This window comes from Vespula pensylvanica, chromosome 2 (assembly GCF_014466175.1).
Source record: "Vespula pensylvanica isolate Volc-1 chromosome 2, ASM1446617v1, whole genome shotgun sequence".
Lineage (NCBI taxonomy): Eukaryota > Metazoa > Arthropoda > Insecta > Hymenoptera > Vespidae > Vespula > Vespula pensylvanica.
In genome coordinates this window covers 11,452,944-11,470,342 of record NC_057686.1, presented here as the reverse complement: position 1 = coordinate 11,470,342, position 17,399 = coordinate 11,452,944, and the positions used below count along the sequence as shown (strand labels likewise).

The 17,399-nt window shown below is 33.9% G+C and overlaps 3 protein-coding genes across 8 annotated transcripts in view; 1 reads left to right on the top strand and 2 right to left on the bottom strand.

Moving 5' to 3' along the window:
• LOC122627125 (protein lap4) overlaps positions 1 to 3,309 on the bottom strand; it is a 35,226-nt gene extending 31,917 nt beyond the window's left edge. The window contains exons 1-2 of one of the 2 annotated variants that reach the window (XM_043807972.1): positions 2,953 to 3,309; positions 2,557 to 2,674 (exon numbers count right to left, since the gene is read on the bottom strand). In XM_043807972.1, coding sequence (XP_043663907.1) covers positions 2,557 to 2,674; positions 2,953 to 3,114 — 280 coding nt within the window. In that variant the 5' untranslated portion in view covers positions 3,115 to 3,309. Of the gene's footprint in view, positions 1 to 2,377; positions 2,512 to 2,556; positions 2,675 to 2,952 lie in introns of those variants that run through there. The other variant, XM_043807974.1, reaches the window with a different exon arrangement.
• Positions 3,310 to 3,415: 106 nt separating this feature from the next.
• LOC122627128 (peroxisomal membrane protein 11C) lies at positions 3,416 to 5,354 on the top strand. Its single transcript, XM_043807981.1, has 5 exons — positions 3,416 to 3,944; positions 4,045 to 4,319; positions 4,465 to 4,643; positions 4,829 to 4,897; positions 4,982 to 5,354. Exons 2-5 carry the CDS (start codon positions 4,089 to 4,091, stop codon positions 5,199 to 5,201), a joined length of 699 nt encoding a protein of 232 aa, XP_043663916.1. The 5' UTR covers positions 3,416 to 3,944; positions 4,045 to 4,088; the 3' UTR covers positions 5,202 to 5,354.
• A 1,555-nt stretch (positions 5,355 to 6,909) lies between these two features.
• On the bottom strand, positions 6,910 to 16,195 carry LOC122627127 (cytoplasmic polyadenylation element-binding protein 1). Of its 5 annotated transcripts, none has more exons than XM_043807978.1 (13): positions 15,964 to 16,195; positions 15,372 to 15,538; positions 12,436 to 12,778; positions 11,893 to 12,041; positions 10,069 to 10,325; positions 9,845 to 9,968; positions 9,391 to 9,760; positions 9,036 to 9,268; positions 8,842 to 8,943; positions 8,608 to 8,773; positions 8,392 to 8,519; positions 8,248 to 8,328; positions 6,910 to 8,163 (listed from the first exon to the last, which is right to left on the bottom strand). In XM_043807978.1, exons 2-13 carry the CDS (start codon positions 15,390 to 15,392, stop codon positions 7,996 to 7,998), a joined length of 2,142 nt encoding a protein of 713 aa, XP_043663913.1. In that variant the 5' UTR covers positions 15,393 to 15,538; positions 15,964 to 16,195; the 3' UTR covers positions 6,910 to 7,995. The 5 variants fall into 5 exon arrangements, with proteins under 5 accessions (XP_043663913.1, XP_043663911.1, XP_043663915.1 ...); XM_043807976.1 differs by having other exon boundaries at positions 9,845 to 9,971; positions 15,964 to 16,194; XM_043807980.1 differs by having other exon boundaries at positions 9,845 to 9,971; positions 12,565 to 12,778; positions 15,964 to 16,194.
• Positions 16,196 to 17,399: the final 1,204 nt, after the last annotated feature.

Below are 17,399 nucleotides of genomic sequence, written 5' to 3'. Positions count from 1 at the left end.
GTAGATATTAAATGATAGAAGCTCGTTTAGTACGACTATACGAGTCCTCCGAATCATCCTTCGATGAGCTCAGCTAAATTGTTTATCGAAAAACGATTCATAGCGATCTAGTATCGTTACCATTACGAAGAAAATCTCTGCGTGCTCACAAGGGGATCGCTGTGTTTTTCAACGATTAACATTCTATCAGCCCAGAACAAATTAGTCTGCGTTTCCGTTGAATGTGTTATGTCTAAAAATATTTCACTTTCTACGCTATAGGATCAAGACTCGGTGTAATCTATAGAAGACACACGAACACGTTGAATCACGCTATAAATTTTCTTCTAATTTTCGAAACGGCCTTTCAACGGATAGTTTGAAGAATTTGGTGAGAAATAAACCTGATATAGAATGAAATAATATTCCCTCTTTCTCTCTCTTTCTCTTTCCCCCTCGTTCCTTCTCTTTGAGCTTTTTTCCTTCTCAAGAATTTTAAAATCATATATTCGTAATCTTTCTCTTTTATACCTTTTTTTTCCCCGTTCGTTTTATCCAGTTCACGAATAAACTTATGGTCAAATAAGTATGTGTAGGTAATGTACGTTACAAGTATTCAGTCAAATTAAAAGAAGAAATGAACGTCAAAACTCAAAGGTAAAACGTTGAGATGAAACGGTAAGTAAATTCGAAGTGCATGAACCCGATGAGGAACGGTAAAGGAAAGGAAAGGAAAGGAAAGGAAAGGAAAGGTAAGGCTTCCCTCTTAAGAAAGTACCTGTAGCCATGAGCGTGCGGGAGAGAGGGGAGGGGAGGAAGAGGAGAGAGGGTGGGGAGAGAAGGGGAAGAAGAGAGAGAGAGAGAGAGAGAGGCCAATGGAAACGTTTCAACATGTCTTCGCTCTTACGAGCCGGTGAATCTTTGTTAGAAAGTGAACAGGATGGAGTATAACATATATATACGTATGGAACACGATTCGATGAATACCTGTTACACCCTAGTAATTGCGAAATCATTTTTACGAGTATGATACATACGCAACGTGTTATATCAATTATTATATGTACGCGTACAATCTTAATTTCGATTAATTACAACATCCGACCGTGACACGCGAATATAATTACATGAAAAATAAGAAGAAAAATAAAACAAAATAAATAAAAAGAAAAGAAATTAAAAATATCCTATACGTGCGTATAACGTTCGCGTATAACGTGAAATAATGTTCTTAGAATTTTACAATTTAAAAAAAAAAATATATATATATATATACGAAGTGAAACGCAGGATATAACGTTACCCGGAAGAATAATCTTTTTATAACAGTATTTGTATTTTTAGATATCAGACATCGATACCAAGATTAAAGAATAGAACTTGATAAAAACGCATGCGGCACGTGAACTTAATCATGGCATCGTTATTCGTAATAAATCAAATATATCAAATTAATGATATTCTATTGAATTTAAAAAGAAATTATTGAAAGGTAACTTTTCGTTTGGATGTTGTTCTTATATATCACAAGCGATTGCGTAAAGTTCACGAAACGGAGAACGTTTTGCATATAAGATAACTGACAGACGGATAGACAGACAGACAGACGGCAGAACAGACAGACATTATATACATACATACATACATACATACATATGTATATAAGCCGGGCAAACACGTGGTTGGCATGACTCAATGTTACTGACAGGTCGAAGAATGAAGACGATAAAACGTATCGTGAAAATAATATATGACCAATGGAGTCTTTGAAAGATACGCCGTCGAGGTGATTTCCGTAATAAAAGGTCGTATCGTTCACCCGAAGATCGCATCTTTTCGTAATACTACTGTAGTCATAATACGCTATCACTCCCTCTCTCTCTCTCTTTCTGTCTGTCTCTCTCTCTCTCACTCTGTCTGTCTGTCTTTTCTGTTTCTCCCTCCAGAGCTCTCAATCGTAGTACGACGGAGTAAAGATAATGTCCCGTTAATGAAACTCGTCCGTTCAGTCCCGCCTTTTTGTTGCGTAAACTACGACTATCAGCTACGTCGTATCACACAACACATATTCATACGTGAGACATTTCTCTTATCTTTATCGGCGCGTCTAGAAAACTTTTCCAATATACACGCTTCCTCTTTGAAACCTTCGAAGAGCACCGTCGATCGTTTCCATGACGAGAGAGAAACCGATCGAGTGTGCAAAAGAATCGTGCTTGAAAGAGAACATGGTAGTAGAAAGTAGAGGGAGAGGGGGAAGAGAGAGAGAGAGAGAGAGAGAAGAAAGGAAAGGTAGAGGTAACCAGAGGGAATAAGAAAGATAGAAAAAGATGAAGAGAAGAGAGAGAGAGAGAGAGAGAGAGAGAGAGAGAGAGAGAGAAAAGAAAGAAAGAGAAACCTCAAAGAAAACTCGTGCACGATCTTCCAACGATCAAAACGCTCGACCGGTATAGCATTATTGCTTTTTGGAATGCCGTCGATCGGTGCTTTTTGTTGCATACAAGTCTTTCAATAGCCATTCTATTTCCTCCGTTCGAAAAGTTGATTCGAGCGAGCGTTTATGAAAATACCGCTCACCGTTCCTGGAGACGTCCAACTCCACGAGGTTCTCGAAATTCTGTATGTCCGGCGGCAAACGACCGATTTCATTGTCACTGAGCCCGAGCTTTCGAAGCCTTTGAAGACGGAAGAAGTTCTGAAAAAGAGATAAAGAAACGTCGGTGTAACGTATTGACATGGTAAGTTCGATGAGAAGAAAAGAAACATGTAATATGATGACAGAGTATAGCATAGTCTCCAGAAGAATTACGTCGTAAGCGTTCACGTCTATTGTAGCGCGACGGGACGAGACGTCATGGAGGCGGTAGGAGAAAAAGAGACGAAAGAGAAAAGAGGGGAGAGGTGCGAAGGAGAAAGAGCGAGAGAAAGAGAAAAGCGATAAAGTTGGCATGCGGCGAGTTTATAATTGCTTACCTTCGGCAGCTCGCGTATGTGATTTGCGTCGAGCAAAAGTTCCTCCAAGCTCCTCGAGTATCTCAGGATATCGTCGGGGACGCTCGGCAGAGAGCAATGACGCTTGTCAACGTATTCCACCTGCCTGTTACACCCTTTAAAAATTGGAATGTAGCGGAACATCGTATCCCTTTTTTCACTGTCGATCACGTAAATGCAGCACCGAACATAATTGTCTCTTGTAACCGCGGAGATAAAGGGTGGATCGAACGCGCACGTTACTATTTGCACATATTTTCCAGGTACGGGTGCGTCGAAGAAACGCGGAGCGAAACAAGCGGCACAACACACACTTTCACGCCCTACTCGGCTTTAAAACGCGCTCACGGCTTGTGCTTCCAAATCTGACGTCATCATATCCACGAATCACAAAGCGCGTCGTTTCGCTTCGAACGTTATCGTCGATTGTCGCGCCGCGGTTTGGATGTTTCTGGAACTACGTATCAATATGGCTACTTGTCACTCCTTTAAGCGCTATTACGAACGAGCCATAGGGACTTGTTTTACGATCTATGTGATTTCTCACTTACGAAATTAAATTATCAATGGCGAAAGATATATTCGACGATACTGAAGCGCACTCTATACACAAATGCGTGATATCAAATGTGGACACAAGTGATGTTTTCTAAAGTGACTATATAATATATACATATATGTGCCAAACAGTATCATTGTCAGCCAATGAGAAAATAGAATGTATCACTCTTCTCTTCGGATTAAATATTTGCTATTTAAAAGATTATTGTTTTATGAAGAGAATTACAATTGGCATCGGATGATTTCCCTTGATATAATAAAAAACAGAAAGTAATTCGTCATGCTCTATACGAATACTCTGAAATGATAATTTTCTGTAGAAAATAAAATTCATGAACTTTATTACTTTTGTAATCAACAATTTAATTTTCTTTTTAATTTGTATAATAGTAGATAATTAATCTGTATTATCGGTAAGTACCTTTAAATTCATGTGATAAAATAGAACAAAATACTTGATTTTTCTTTGTACGGAAATTGTCATTGATGATTATGTTAAACTTTTTGTTACAGAGTAAAATAATTTTTTAATAATTTATTTATTTAAAAGAAACAGTATGGATGTAGAAATTTTATCCAATTACTTGGACACATATCACGGACGAGATAAAATTTTGAGAACTTTGTCATATATAGCAAAATTAACTACAGTGGCTACTACATCTAAAACAACAGAAGCAAAATTGAAAGTATTTAGTAGTAAAATGAGCGAATGTAGAGTGATTTTACGTTTATTAGATGACTTACCAATATTTTATTATGCAAGAAAATATGGATGGGGAAAACAGGTATTTATTAAAAAAAAAAATAAGTTAATCTTTATCATATTTGAACTTGCTACTAGACCTATTTATATGATGCTTATTATTTAGCATAAATAGCAATTTCATAATGTTTTTTAGAGACATCTAAATTTAATATATGATCTAATAGGAATCTGACTGGTTTATTAGAAGTATAGAACTGATACAAATTGCCGTGGATATGATCTTTAGTCCTATAGAGCATATCTGTTGGGCTGGAGAGAATCAAATTGTTTCGCTTAATTCTGCCAAATGGGATAACATTACTATATGGCTTTGGGTAGTGTCTCTCTACCTTTCTTTAACAAAGTAAGATTTTATTTAAAATTATATGCGTATGTGTGGATATATATATAAAATTAAAAGAACATTTGCGTTAAAACATATAGCAAACTAAAAAAAAATATTTTTGAAATGAGAGCATTTTTGTTTTTCATATGATTTTATAATGTATTGTTATTTATCATATTGTATAAATTATTTTGCTATTTTAGGTCATTGAGAAAAATAAGTCAATTGAAGTTAAGCAAATTACAAGGAAATGAAGTGTGTGCAAACTCAAAGTAAGATATCTTTTTACAAATTATATAATTTTACAAATAGAACTATTCTTTAAATACTGAAAATAACAATAAATATCTCAACAGTGAAATAAATAAAAAAATTAAGCATGATATTCAAGAAGAATTAATAACATGTCTGTGCTTGATATTGGATATAATTTACGCAGTCAGTTATCTTCCTAGTGGAGTACTTTGGGGCGGATTTTTAAAAACATGGCATGTTGGGGCACTTGGTACTATATCCTCTTGTATTTCTCTTTACCGAGCATTGCATAAAAAAATAATGCAAAAAAAAAAGTTATAATTATTGGAACATTGAGATATCTCATCATGCGATTAATGAATGATAAGTAATATCATCACTATTTTGTAAATTTGTATAAAGATGTATAATAAATTGCGTTATAATGAAATGTAGATATGAAAACGTATTTTTAATAAACTAGATAAACTAGAATATTTTTTATCATTTTATTTTCTATATTGAATCATACTTTTATTTATAACATTTCAATAGTATTTGGTAACAACAAAGAGAAAAAGGAATTATTAAAGAACACTTTATTTAGTTCAATAAATTAGATTCAATACAGAGCACTTGTTGAACAAGGGTACAATACGAAAAGCTAAAGCGTCATAAATTACTAATATTGTCTATAGCTTTTTCATAGTCGAGATAAAGGTATCGAATTTGTTTTTATTGCAATGTTTACTGCTGTGTAAATGTTTGTGTCAGTGATAAAGTTATCCTGTTGCTATAATAATGTTCTAAATTATAGTCATATTAACTCTTATTATTAATAAAAATAAATAATAGGAGGCACTTTTTCATGAAAATTAAAATAATTCAATAACTATAGTTCAATTCTTTAAAAGTTTGATTAAATTCTTTAAAAGTTTTAGGAAAGCTTGACATTATGCGTACCAATAACAGTCTTTTTCAATTAACACTAAATCACCCTGTGTATTGCATGGTATCAATGATTTAAAAATAATTTATTTCTCTCTCATGTTGGAATAAAATCTAAGGAGATTATATTAAAAGGCACGACATATTAAAAGTTTGTAAAGGAGACATTTCAGATAAAAGAGTATCTTTAAAATTTGTGTCAACCTCTAATTCTCTAATTGTTAATGATAGCTCGATACTTTGTGCAAGTAAGTATAGACTCATTACTTTACTTTCTGTCCTAGCAAAATGACTTATGGACTAAAATAATCCTAACATTAAGTCTTTTGGAAGCCTGATCAAAGCATACACATGTATATGCATCTTAAATACGTTACATTATACGTTAAAACAATTTTCACGTGAATTTTGTTTTACATAACAAACACGTTTATCGCTCCTTCTTCATCGTCAACATATTGTAACATAATACATAGTATTTTTTATCTGTTCAAGTTTTTGGAGTATTTGTGACTTTTTGTATATTACTCTATAAAAGAATTTTTTATATAGTAGATTTTATATAGTAGATTTTCTTCCTGAACAGTCTTATATTCTTTCAACATTAGTTTCTATTGCATTCACTTTTCCCATGAATATTCTACCATTAACAATGCGTTACTGTTTTAGGCGCGATTAGTTATTGGTGAAATGGACAAGTTATTAGAGATGCTTAAATTTTATTAGAATGCCATTATTACATTAGAAATTTGTAGTATGCATCAAAGGCACCAACGTAATTTCAAATTAAAAACTGTTACATTGAAATTATTTCATAATCAATAAAAATATATCGAATAAAAACAATATAATAGATGTTACGTTTTTTTTTTTTTTTAAATAAAGCAAACAAATTTTTTTAGCAATAATATCAGATTATGTATCATTAATATCGTTCGATGGAGGATAAAGGATGATGATATGAAGGAAATTAGGAAAGATAAGAAATATTATTTCAAGGATTATACAAATTAAAGTGAACAAAAAGAACAACAAAAAAGAAAAAGAAAAAAAAAAGAAAAAAAGAAAAAAAAAAGAAAGAAAGAAAAATAACAGCATAAGATTATCTGCAAAAATATGACTTTTAATTAATTCAACAAAATTATATCAAAACATGAGAAACGCGGGTAAAGGATATACGGCGACATTTTATCGAAAGAAAATATATGTAACGCAATATAGTAACAAAAAATAAAAACAAAATCAATTCACTATAATGCGTACCAGAATCGTAGACCGTGTACTTCTCCATTTCGTCAACAGTTAAACAGTCCCAGCGGATAAAGACTTATAAAAAGCTTACCGCTTCCCAACTAACAATATAAATTATTAACTACAGTGGGCACGAATCGGTATTCTTTTTCTACACTATATAATATAAAGTAAAACTAACGGTGGGTATTATTGCTAGGCGACTGTTCGAATTGGAAGAACGGCCTGCGTACTGGATAATACTTTCTTGAAAATCGATTCACCAATATACTATATATCAAGTAGACCATACAAAAAAAGTAACAAATACAATTGTTAATTCGCCCGATCAGAAAAGGACTAAATGTATAGTCTCGTTAAAGTAATAATTAACAATTAAGCGTAAATCTTCTGCCAAGAAGTAGTTATCATCATGGCGACAAGAGTATCGCGAAGAAATTCTAAGCTTCAACTAAGCTTATCCATAATCACTATACATTTTAACGACTTTCACTTTGTCGTGTAAAAAAAAAACAATATTAACACCATAAAGCCATCATTCAGTCTATATGAAAATTCAACGAAAAGGCGAATACCTTACGTATAATCTCAGTGCATTCTGGCGAATTATTGACACGATTACTTTTCTCGTAGTAAAATAATTAACAAGAGCACCAAACCCTAAGTAAACATATTAAATAAAAGTAATGCTTGTCCCGAATGTAGCGGGAAACCACATTCACAAATGATAACAACTGAATCGTTGTAATTTTGCAGACAAGCTGGAATTTCCGATATATCGTCCTTTTTATCATCGGTCCAGCTGCCCACAGCTTTTTATAATAAAAACTAACATTATACCCTGTCAATAAGTCAACCAGTGCAACGTCCGTATCAAAACAAATAGTCAAAAGAGAACTGAACGTGGCTGCACGGGGAATACACTTTCATAATTCCTTCAAATACCAAAATTAGAAGTGCGGGAACTAGAATTAATACCCAAATTAGGTGATAATTCGATCACCTGACTCTTCTTAGAATTACGCGTTAAAGGCTTATGGTATCGCATTGATTCCATAGAGTGTTGCCATAGCCAGCATCTACGGCAAAAATACCTGAAACATATCTGAAACCAAACAGCAAGCGTAAAATTATTTTAAGAATGTTTTCTATTCGATCTGTGAAAATGTAATAATGATTTTGAAATTACTTCTTCACGGCAAAAATAAGTTCCTTGTTGGACGAAACATCCAGAACACATAGAATCTTCAAGATAAGGATCAACTTGTACCTAACGTATGAGAAAATAATATAGTGATTATTAATTATTGTTTCTATATGTATTATTATATACCTTTTTTGTAAATTTAGCAGTTTTTATTTCTATAAAAGCAGCTGATACTGCTTTTTTGTACGAACTCTTCGTACTAAATGTAACGCGGCCTGATCCTATTGGATACTTGTACTTATCAGTGTCAATACCTAAAGGTAAAAAAATTATCGTCGTTATGCAATTACATACAATATTTTAATAATCGCTTGTTGAATTTTGACAACGATTTAAAAGTACCTGTATAAATAACGCCATGAAACAGATCGTTCATAATTTTTGCTAAACCTTCGGCAGTTAGCATGCCATGCAACGCACCAACAAAAACTGTTTTGTGCGGGTCAAGCTTCTGTGATGGTAATTTAACGTAATTACTGTCGTTAAGACTCCACGGAATTACTTGCACCTAGATTTGAACGAAATATATTAATTTACATTTATATAAATAAAAATGTCGAAGAAAATTATTCTTACGTAACATACTTCTTTTCCTTTCATACGTTTTGAAGAAATTCTATAATACCAACTTCCGCCGTTGGTAACATCATACGTACAACAGGCCAACAAAGATCGCACCTAACATTCATATTTATAATTAATTTTTATCACTATATATATATATATATATATACATATATGTACGTATATATGTATATGTATATATATACCTGCTTTTCAGTATCAAAAATAATATATGCGTAGCCCTTTGGCTGTGTAGTAGATTGTTCCTTTTTTGGCCATTCAACGCGAATCAAACCAAATTGTTTGAACGTAGCTATCAAAAGAGATTCCGTAATATCCCATGGAAGACCACCAAGAAATACTTTTGAAGAATATCCCGTTGGTTTTTGAGTACGTTGAGGCAATACACCGCTCCAAGTACAAGTTGGATCACAGAGCGCTGGGAAATCATACGATAGCTCGAAATATATATATATATATAATGTTAAGTGTGTGTGTGTCGTTTCGATATATAAGATATATAAAATTTTCTTTTGTCATTAGACTATTCATTTACTGTACCAGCTGCATTTCGATGGAACTTTGCCGCTCGATCCAAAGATATTTGTGCATCGGGGATATTAAAGTGAGAAGAATTTAACATCATATGTGGATTCCCTGTTGAGCAACAACCCTTTTCGTGATTTAAAAGAGAATTCAAGAAGGTACCAGACGGCGGTGAACCACAATGGTGAGTCCGATTTTGGCCATGTGTTTGATGATGATGCAATGATGATAAATTCTGATGAGACGGCGATAAATATTTTTTTATCGCCATACGTTGCAAGGCCGCTGTCCTATTATTTCCATACAGATCTGTTTCCGGTGACATTAATGATCTTAATGATTGAGGATAGCATCTATGAGACGACGTATTTAATGACAGACAGTTCTGTAAGAAAGATATATTATTGTATTTTTTCAAATTTGTCTAAAGATATGATACGTAAGAATTGTTTCATTCATTAACGATTACCATTATGTTAGACAAGGAACCATCCATACTATTACAACCACTCGTCTCCGAATCTGCTGGTGAATTAGATCGTGATACATTGCATCCTGCTGTATGAGGATATTCTAACGTAGGACTACCGCAACTACTGAAATCGAATATATGTACCATCGAACGTTATTAATATAATTCTTTTTAGATTATTTGTTGATTACGATCATTTGTCTTTTTAACACCTGCATTACCTGTATGGTGGTGAGCCTCGAATAGCTCTGCCATATGGTGAATGAACAGGTGACGAAGGAGAACCTACATGTTGAAGCGATGAACGACTTGCTGCCGATGATCCTGAATACAAGCTGTTAGCACTTTGCGGAAACGTGTATGGATTAGAGTATAGACTTCCAGGGGTACTTGGACTTCCAGAAGTAGTAATCGAATTTGGTGAACCAGGCACATCAACCGTAGTCGAATTAGGATAAAATCCGTAATTGTCATCGCACTATTGTTTTTAGACAAAATAACAAGATTTTTCAATGTATCTATTCGATATACTAATTAAATTCGATTCGATCCTATCGATTGAATATATATATTGTATCTACGTAACACAATCCTTGGAGTATATCCAAAACAGCGTAGCGAATTATCACGAGGGAATCGACTTCCTAGGAATACAGCAAGTTCACGGAAGCCATCGAGGTAGGACAAGAAAGAAGATCGTGATAGAATCGTTTGGCTCAAGCCTGCAAGTACTTGGCTCTACCGAAATCGAGGTCGCTTCGACGCGTTGCTTCTATGTAATTTACTTTACTCATTGCATTATAAGCCGAGCCTAATGCACGCATTTCGACGTTCCAAGGACCTTCTCTATATACATGTATATGAATATATACATTAACTACTAACGCTAATGTATCCAAGAAGCGAAGAGAAAAAGATTTATCTCGACATTTTCACTTTGTATAAAAATTATAAAATAAAAAAGGATTAATGTGAAATTGGACATTGTATGTGCTTGTTTGAATGATAAAATATTAATGATAATGACAACAATAAAGATTTGTATATATGTATATATAAAAGAACTGAGTAAAAAATGAGTGGCAGTTTATATCGATGATCGATGTGGTGGCTTGCCGTTTGAATCGGGAAAAATTAGTCGGTCTGGATAGAATAAGGGGTAGTTGGAGTTACTCCAATGGGGATGATCATTGTTCCGGTTATTGCATTGGCAGCAACCAGACGTCTCAAGCACAATACTGCCTATTTCAAGTTTGGCGTTTTTATCGCAACCCAACGCGTAATATTTACAGGCTGCCAAAATTGTTATAGGCTTTCTACACATACTAGCGACCCTTACCCATTATTATTACGTCTTTGAATTCTCCAATATTTCGTGGAACTTCATAAACGATGAAAAAGATGAAAAACCATTGTCGGGTAAATATTTATAAAAGTCGACCGTTTTCAATTAAATTTAAATACGTAGTTACTTCGTCAATTAATTCTATTTAATTTTAATTTTATATATTTTCGAAGCGAAGTTATCTTGTGTAAAAGTATTGAATATATTTTAATGTTTAAATCTAAAAATCGTGCAAGCTATTTTGCGAATACAATCGGAGCTTATCTAGTTATTTATACAAACTTTATCGTATTAATTTCTCCAGATCCACCTACTTTGCAGGCGACTCGTAGTTAAATGACTCTACGATATGTAATCGTATTTTCAAATGAGTCTAACTATCGCAATTCTTTTACACATATACGCTGTATCCATAGATTCCGTAGAAATAAGCAGTTCTTCTTCGGATATGATCAAACCTTTTAATACACTTTATCTGTCGTCTATTTTACGACGTCTATGTTCACTAATTTCAAATTTGTAACAACTAACCAACCGAGCGAGCGAGCGAGCGAGCGAGCGAGCCTGTAAGCAAGCTTTGTGATGAAAACAAGACTCGTATAATAGATTTTCTACGAATCTGCTAAGAAACTTTCGTGCGTGCGACGAATTTCAATGACGTAGTAAAATCTTTACAAATGTATATCTAATATTGATTTACCTGATAACGTTGGTGAGAGGACGTCTGATTGCGATGTTGTCCATGATGTTGATAATTACGATAATTGGGTGAATCGACTACAGATTGATTGCCCATTAATGATCCTCGAGGTAAACTCAATCCGAATAGATCTGAAATACTCATATCCCCTGTGCGAAGGAAACCAAAAGAAACGCGTTTCAAAAATTCAAAGATAAGACAGAATGACAAATTGATGACAAAAAAAGGAAATCGGAAGAATTATTCGCGTTTTAACATTGTAGCAAACATATTGATTGCTTTTGAAGAAACTTAATCTTTATAATTCAAATATAAGATAATGTTCATTTCAGTATAAAAAAAAATACGAAGTCAATTCGTTGATCACGTCGTTGTTATTTTTCCCTCCAGCTTGATATAACAATTTATATAAATTAAATTTGTATAAATTAAATTTATATAAATTACAGCTGACATAAGTCAGATCAAATCTTATCGTCTTTGGAGGAGAAAAAAAATGATCTAATCAAATATCTTCAAATATTTTCAAATATGTTAGCTCACCTTCGATGTTAGGACTTTTGGTAGATTGCGAGTAAGAGGCATCATGTGAATAATTTGGATACAAACTCGACGACGTCGGCAAGTCTAACAATAAATTGTTGATCGATTGTAGCTGATGCAATTGCTCACGTTCTCGTTCGCGTTGTTGATCTCGCGGCTGGTGTTGTTGCGTCTTTTCACGATGCTGCTGCGCCTGTAGAAGTTGTTCCCGTTCTCTCTGCTGCAACTGCAATTGCTGCATCTCTTGGTCGTGCTGCGTATGCAATTGTAGACCCTGCGTCGTCTCATTACGTTCCGAACCTTCCCACGTGTTCGTTTCATCTTCATCGTACGACAAAGACAACTGTGAAAGAAAAGATAATAAAGGAAAAGAGAAGAAAGTAAATAAATAAATAAATAAAAAATAACACGAGAAAATTTTTCGTTCGAACAAAAACGATCGTTGGTATACGGATTCATTCGTGAAAATATGTACATATATGTGTACATACATACATATGTACTCGATAGGGAAAGAAAGAACAAAAAGTCGTCACACTTGTATTTTTTTTTTTTTTTTTTTTTTTAGTTGTATAGATAAAAATTTTGAATAACATCCACTCCGATAAGAGGAACCCGCGAAAAAACAAGTATTTTGGATACAGTAGGAAAGCTTACGTACCCAAGAATTTTTCGACCTCATCCCTGTGAACGACAACAACCGAATGTGCTCCACAAGCTTTCGATAGACAACAACGAAAACAGGACGTCAAGGACGTCACTTCCAGCTCGTGTTCGTGGAATTCGGAAAAAAAATTCTCTCGAGTCGGGAGATAGCGAGCGAATCTATTCAACGTCTTAAGAGGCAAACTCTAAATTTCTTGGAATTCTGCCCTTTCAAGTTCAAAGTTATGAGACGGTTTAACAGAAAACTTCTGCGAAATTTTGCTTTCTCAATAATTATCGTTGTTAACGCGCTAGATTCTACTGATTTTATATACACACACACACACACACACACACAAATACACACTAATGCGTAGTTTCTAATATCAGTTCCTTGTACGGGACAATAATGTAGTAAAAAAACAACTATATCCATGAAGTACGCATAAACAAAAATAAATACGATGTTATTTCTTCTAAAGGAACAGAAATGTTCGATTTTAACACTCTAACATCAAAGAGAATTAAATTGTACTGCGAATGATTTTTTTTTTTTTTTTCTTTTTTCTTTTTGCATATTATGGCTATCGTATACAGAAATCAAACACCTGTCATAAGCAGCGCATAATTCGCTGATTCGTCGAAATATACATATGCATCTCCCGATAACATCTCGTACTCAAACGAACGATCGTAAAAGTATCTAAATAATTAGGTTCGTAAAAGTAAACAGTTACTTTAAGTCGTAATACCTTGATATGATAGAAACTAAGCAAGCTATATGAGACGAAGTACTCAAAACAATGTTTATAAGCGTAAAGTTTAGGTAAAGAAAGAATAGAAGTCCTTTACAAAGTAGGCACAAGTCAAAGAGAGAAAACTTTGAGTTTCTTTGTCTCTTCTCTCTTTTTTCTTACATCGATCTCATATCGAAACTAGTATTTAGATATGTTAAACTCGTTAATAGATTTAATGAAAAGGCTATCGTTTGATTTTCTACAATTATCAACTAAATTAAAAGTTAAGTATTATCGTGATATAATTACGTCGACTTAAAGGTAATTTTATATTAACACGAAATTAATATCATTTCAAGAGCATATACATGATTCGTTCATTCTCCCGACGCTACGATTGGTCGACGAATAATGCTTTTCTATAATTGGTCGACAAAATCAAAGTAAGTACACGAGATATTAGTAAGGGGATAATGCAACAAAAAACGAATGAGATATGAACCTTTTTTATCGTTACAAATATTAAATTGATATGAACGAACGTATATACATAACGATTGGTCGATTAAAGTACACACTTATGTAAGATCGAATTATTAATAGAGAAGTCTGTATAACTAAATAAAGTTTTCGATTAAGTCTTTTTAAATTATTATTTTCTTCGTTAAGTGAGCTGATTAAACAATGTCGATTATCCTACAGTCGTAGATTTATTGATGAATAGAAGAAAGAAGGTCGCAATTGCGTGGAAATAGTGACGTAACGAAGAAAGTAAAATACGGGTCATATCGGTTATCCTAGGATTACAGAAAAGGAAAGATTTCTCTCTGTTCTCTTTTCGCTCTCACGTTTATAATATGCTACGTCGTTCGTATTCTTATCGTTAGCGAATATAATAAAAGTACGAATAAAATTCAAAATTCAATCGATGAGGTTGCGACGGCGTAGATCGAGTAGTTCTTAATAGATATGAGATTTTTTGTCGAAAATGTAACGTAAGAATGTCTTATAACGTACGAAGAAAATAGACGAAACAAAAGAAGAAAAGAAAGATAAAGAGAAAGAAAAAGAGAACGAGAAAGAGAGAGAGAGGGAGAAAGGAGAAAGAGAGAGAGAGAGAGAGAGAGAGAGACAGAGAGAAAGAGAGAGAGCGAGAGAGAGGAAGAAAGTCAGAGGGCGCAACGATGGAGACGACGTGACGCGAAAAGGTGAGATTCGTCCATCAATCCGCGGGCCACGCAACGTGTTTTGCACGTGGTCGTTTCAGAAGAAAGAGAGAGAAAGAAATATATATATATGGAGCATATACATACACACGTATACACACCTATGACGATTCACCCCGTTTGTTTATCATCTTTGGGGACATATTTTACGTTTAATGTTTGTTTCAAATCGACTGACAATCGTTCATATCATTAAAAAGAAGACAAAAGATATTAAGCGTAATTATTCTCGCGAGACATAGGAAATAAGGAAAAATGAAATGCCATTTCGTACAATTCTCAAAAACAAATGTAACGTTTCAATCGTGAGGATATTATATGTACTTACTGGTTGCACCAACGTAGGCATGTCCAGATCGTCCGTTTCTCGAGAACTTCGGTCACACTCTTCTTCGTTCTCCAAAGGACTACGATACGCCGATTAGACTGGTGAACTATCGACAAGGTCGGCGTTTAGGGAAGCCTACCTCTTTGCTTTCGGTCAAATCACACCGTCTATCGAAACGCGGGTTATCGTATGAGCTTTTTTTAATTTCATTGAAAAAAACAGAAAAGAAAACAAAAAAGAAATACAGAGAAAGAGAGGGAGAGAGAGGAAAGAGAGAGATAGAGAGAGGAGAGAGGAAAGAGAGAGGAGAGAGATAAAAGGAGAAGAGAGAGAAAAGAGAGGAGTGAAGAGAGAGGAGAGGAAAGAGAGAGAAGAGAAAAATGAAAAAGGAAAAAGAGAAGGATATATAGCTGTAGAAAGAGAGAGAGAGAGAGAGAGAGAGAGAGAGAGAGAGAGAGAGAGAGAGAAAAGAGAAAACCAAAGATACAGAAGTCGATTGTGTCGACAATAAGATTTTCCTAAAGGGGTTGTAGTCAAAGGAAAGAGAGAGAGAAAGAGAAAGAAAGAAAGAAAAAAAGAGAAGGAAATAGACCTTGTGTATACTTCAACGTGCGTTTTTTTCTTCCATTTGTAATATTTGATCTTCTTTTGTAAAGAGGATCTATATCCTTCGGGTTTTTTCAGTTGTCACACGAATACAACGGACCGAACACTGGAATACGAAGAGAGAAATTAATAGCGACGTAACGATATCGAAGGCGGAACACTAGTTCCTCTTCACGTTACGCCGCTTCGCGAACTGAATTGCGGATATCCCCCTTCTACCACTCACCCCACCCTCTCCCCACCATTTCCAACCATTCCCCACCATTCCCCACCATTCCCCACCATCTCCCCACCAACTCCACCACCCGAATCATCCCCATCACTGACTTACTCCTCCTCTCAGCAAATCGGAAATCCCTCTGAATTTCATCGACGCAAATCGTAACGTACCCCTATCCATTTGGTGGGTGTAGATTTGAATCTAAGAAATCAGCACTTCCGATCGGTATTGACCATTCTCTCGTTACATTTTCATCTTCGTTGAATCTTCTTCGACTAACGATCGATACCTTTACTGTATAGATTTTCGAAACTTATTCAGGGTTCTTATGAAATTGTATTAATTACAAGATTTTTGTACTAATTATGTAAATATAACAATACTTTTACTTGATATACATATATAACCTAATTGGCTTATTAATCACACTTATGAAAACAGTGTGTGTGTGTGTGTGTGTGTATGTATGTATATATATAATAAATGAATGATTATAAAGAATAATAAATAAATAAATCACTTTTGAAATTAATTCTCGGAAAAATTAATGTATATAATTTACAATTGTTAGAGCAGATAAGAAAATGGTTCTTAGATGATTATATCTATTTATATTTTTTTTATTTTCCTTATTGAAATTTATCTTTTGATCCATTTCGCTTTAAAAGATATCGTTTGTAATATTATTATCGAAAGAAAGACAATGTATATAAATCTTGCATTTTTTTGATTTATCTGGACAACTTCTCATATCAAAATATTTTTACAGTTAAGAAGTTTAATATGTTCAATTGTTAAAAAATCATGAATTTTGTTAGAGAAAAATGTTTTTTAGCAAATAAATCAGTTGCTTTTGTACGCAAACAATTTTTAAAAATATTTTGAAGCGCAATAAATTTTTCGATTACAGCGATCCAAGTGACTACGTCGTTAACTACGTAATGTAACCACCTTCACTGCGCTTCAAATGTAAATGTCAAGACAAGATAACTCAATTGTGTAAACTACATAGTAAAATAGATATACATTTCACGTGTAAATTACATCTCCATCTTTAAAAATTAGACAAGATTAGGAACATATATTTAATACAATTATAATAGAAATACTGTGTCAAATTGATTCTACGATTAGATTGCATTAAATTAATCAATATTTCAAATGTACCAATCACAGTGTACTTTATATACGTCAAGGTCTTT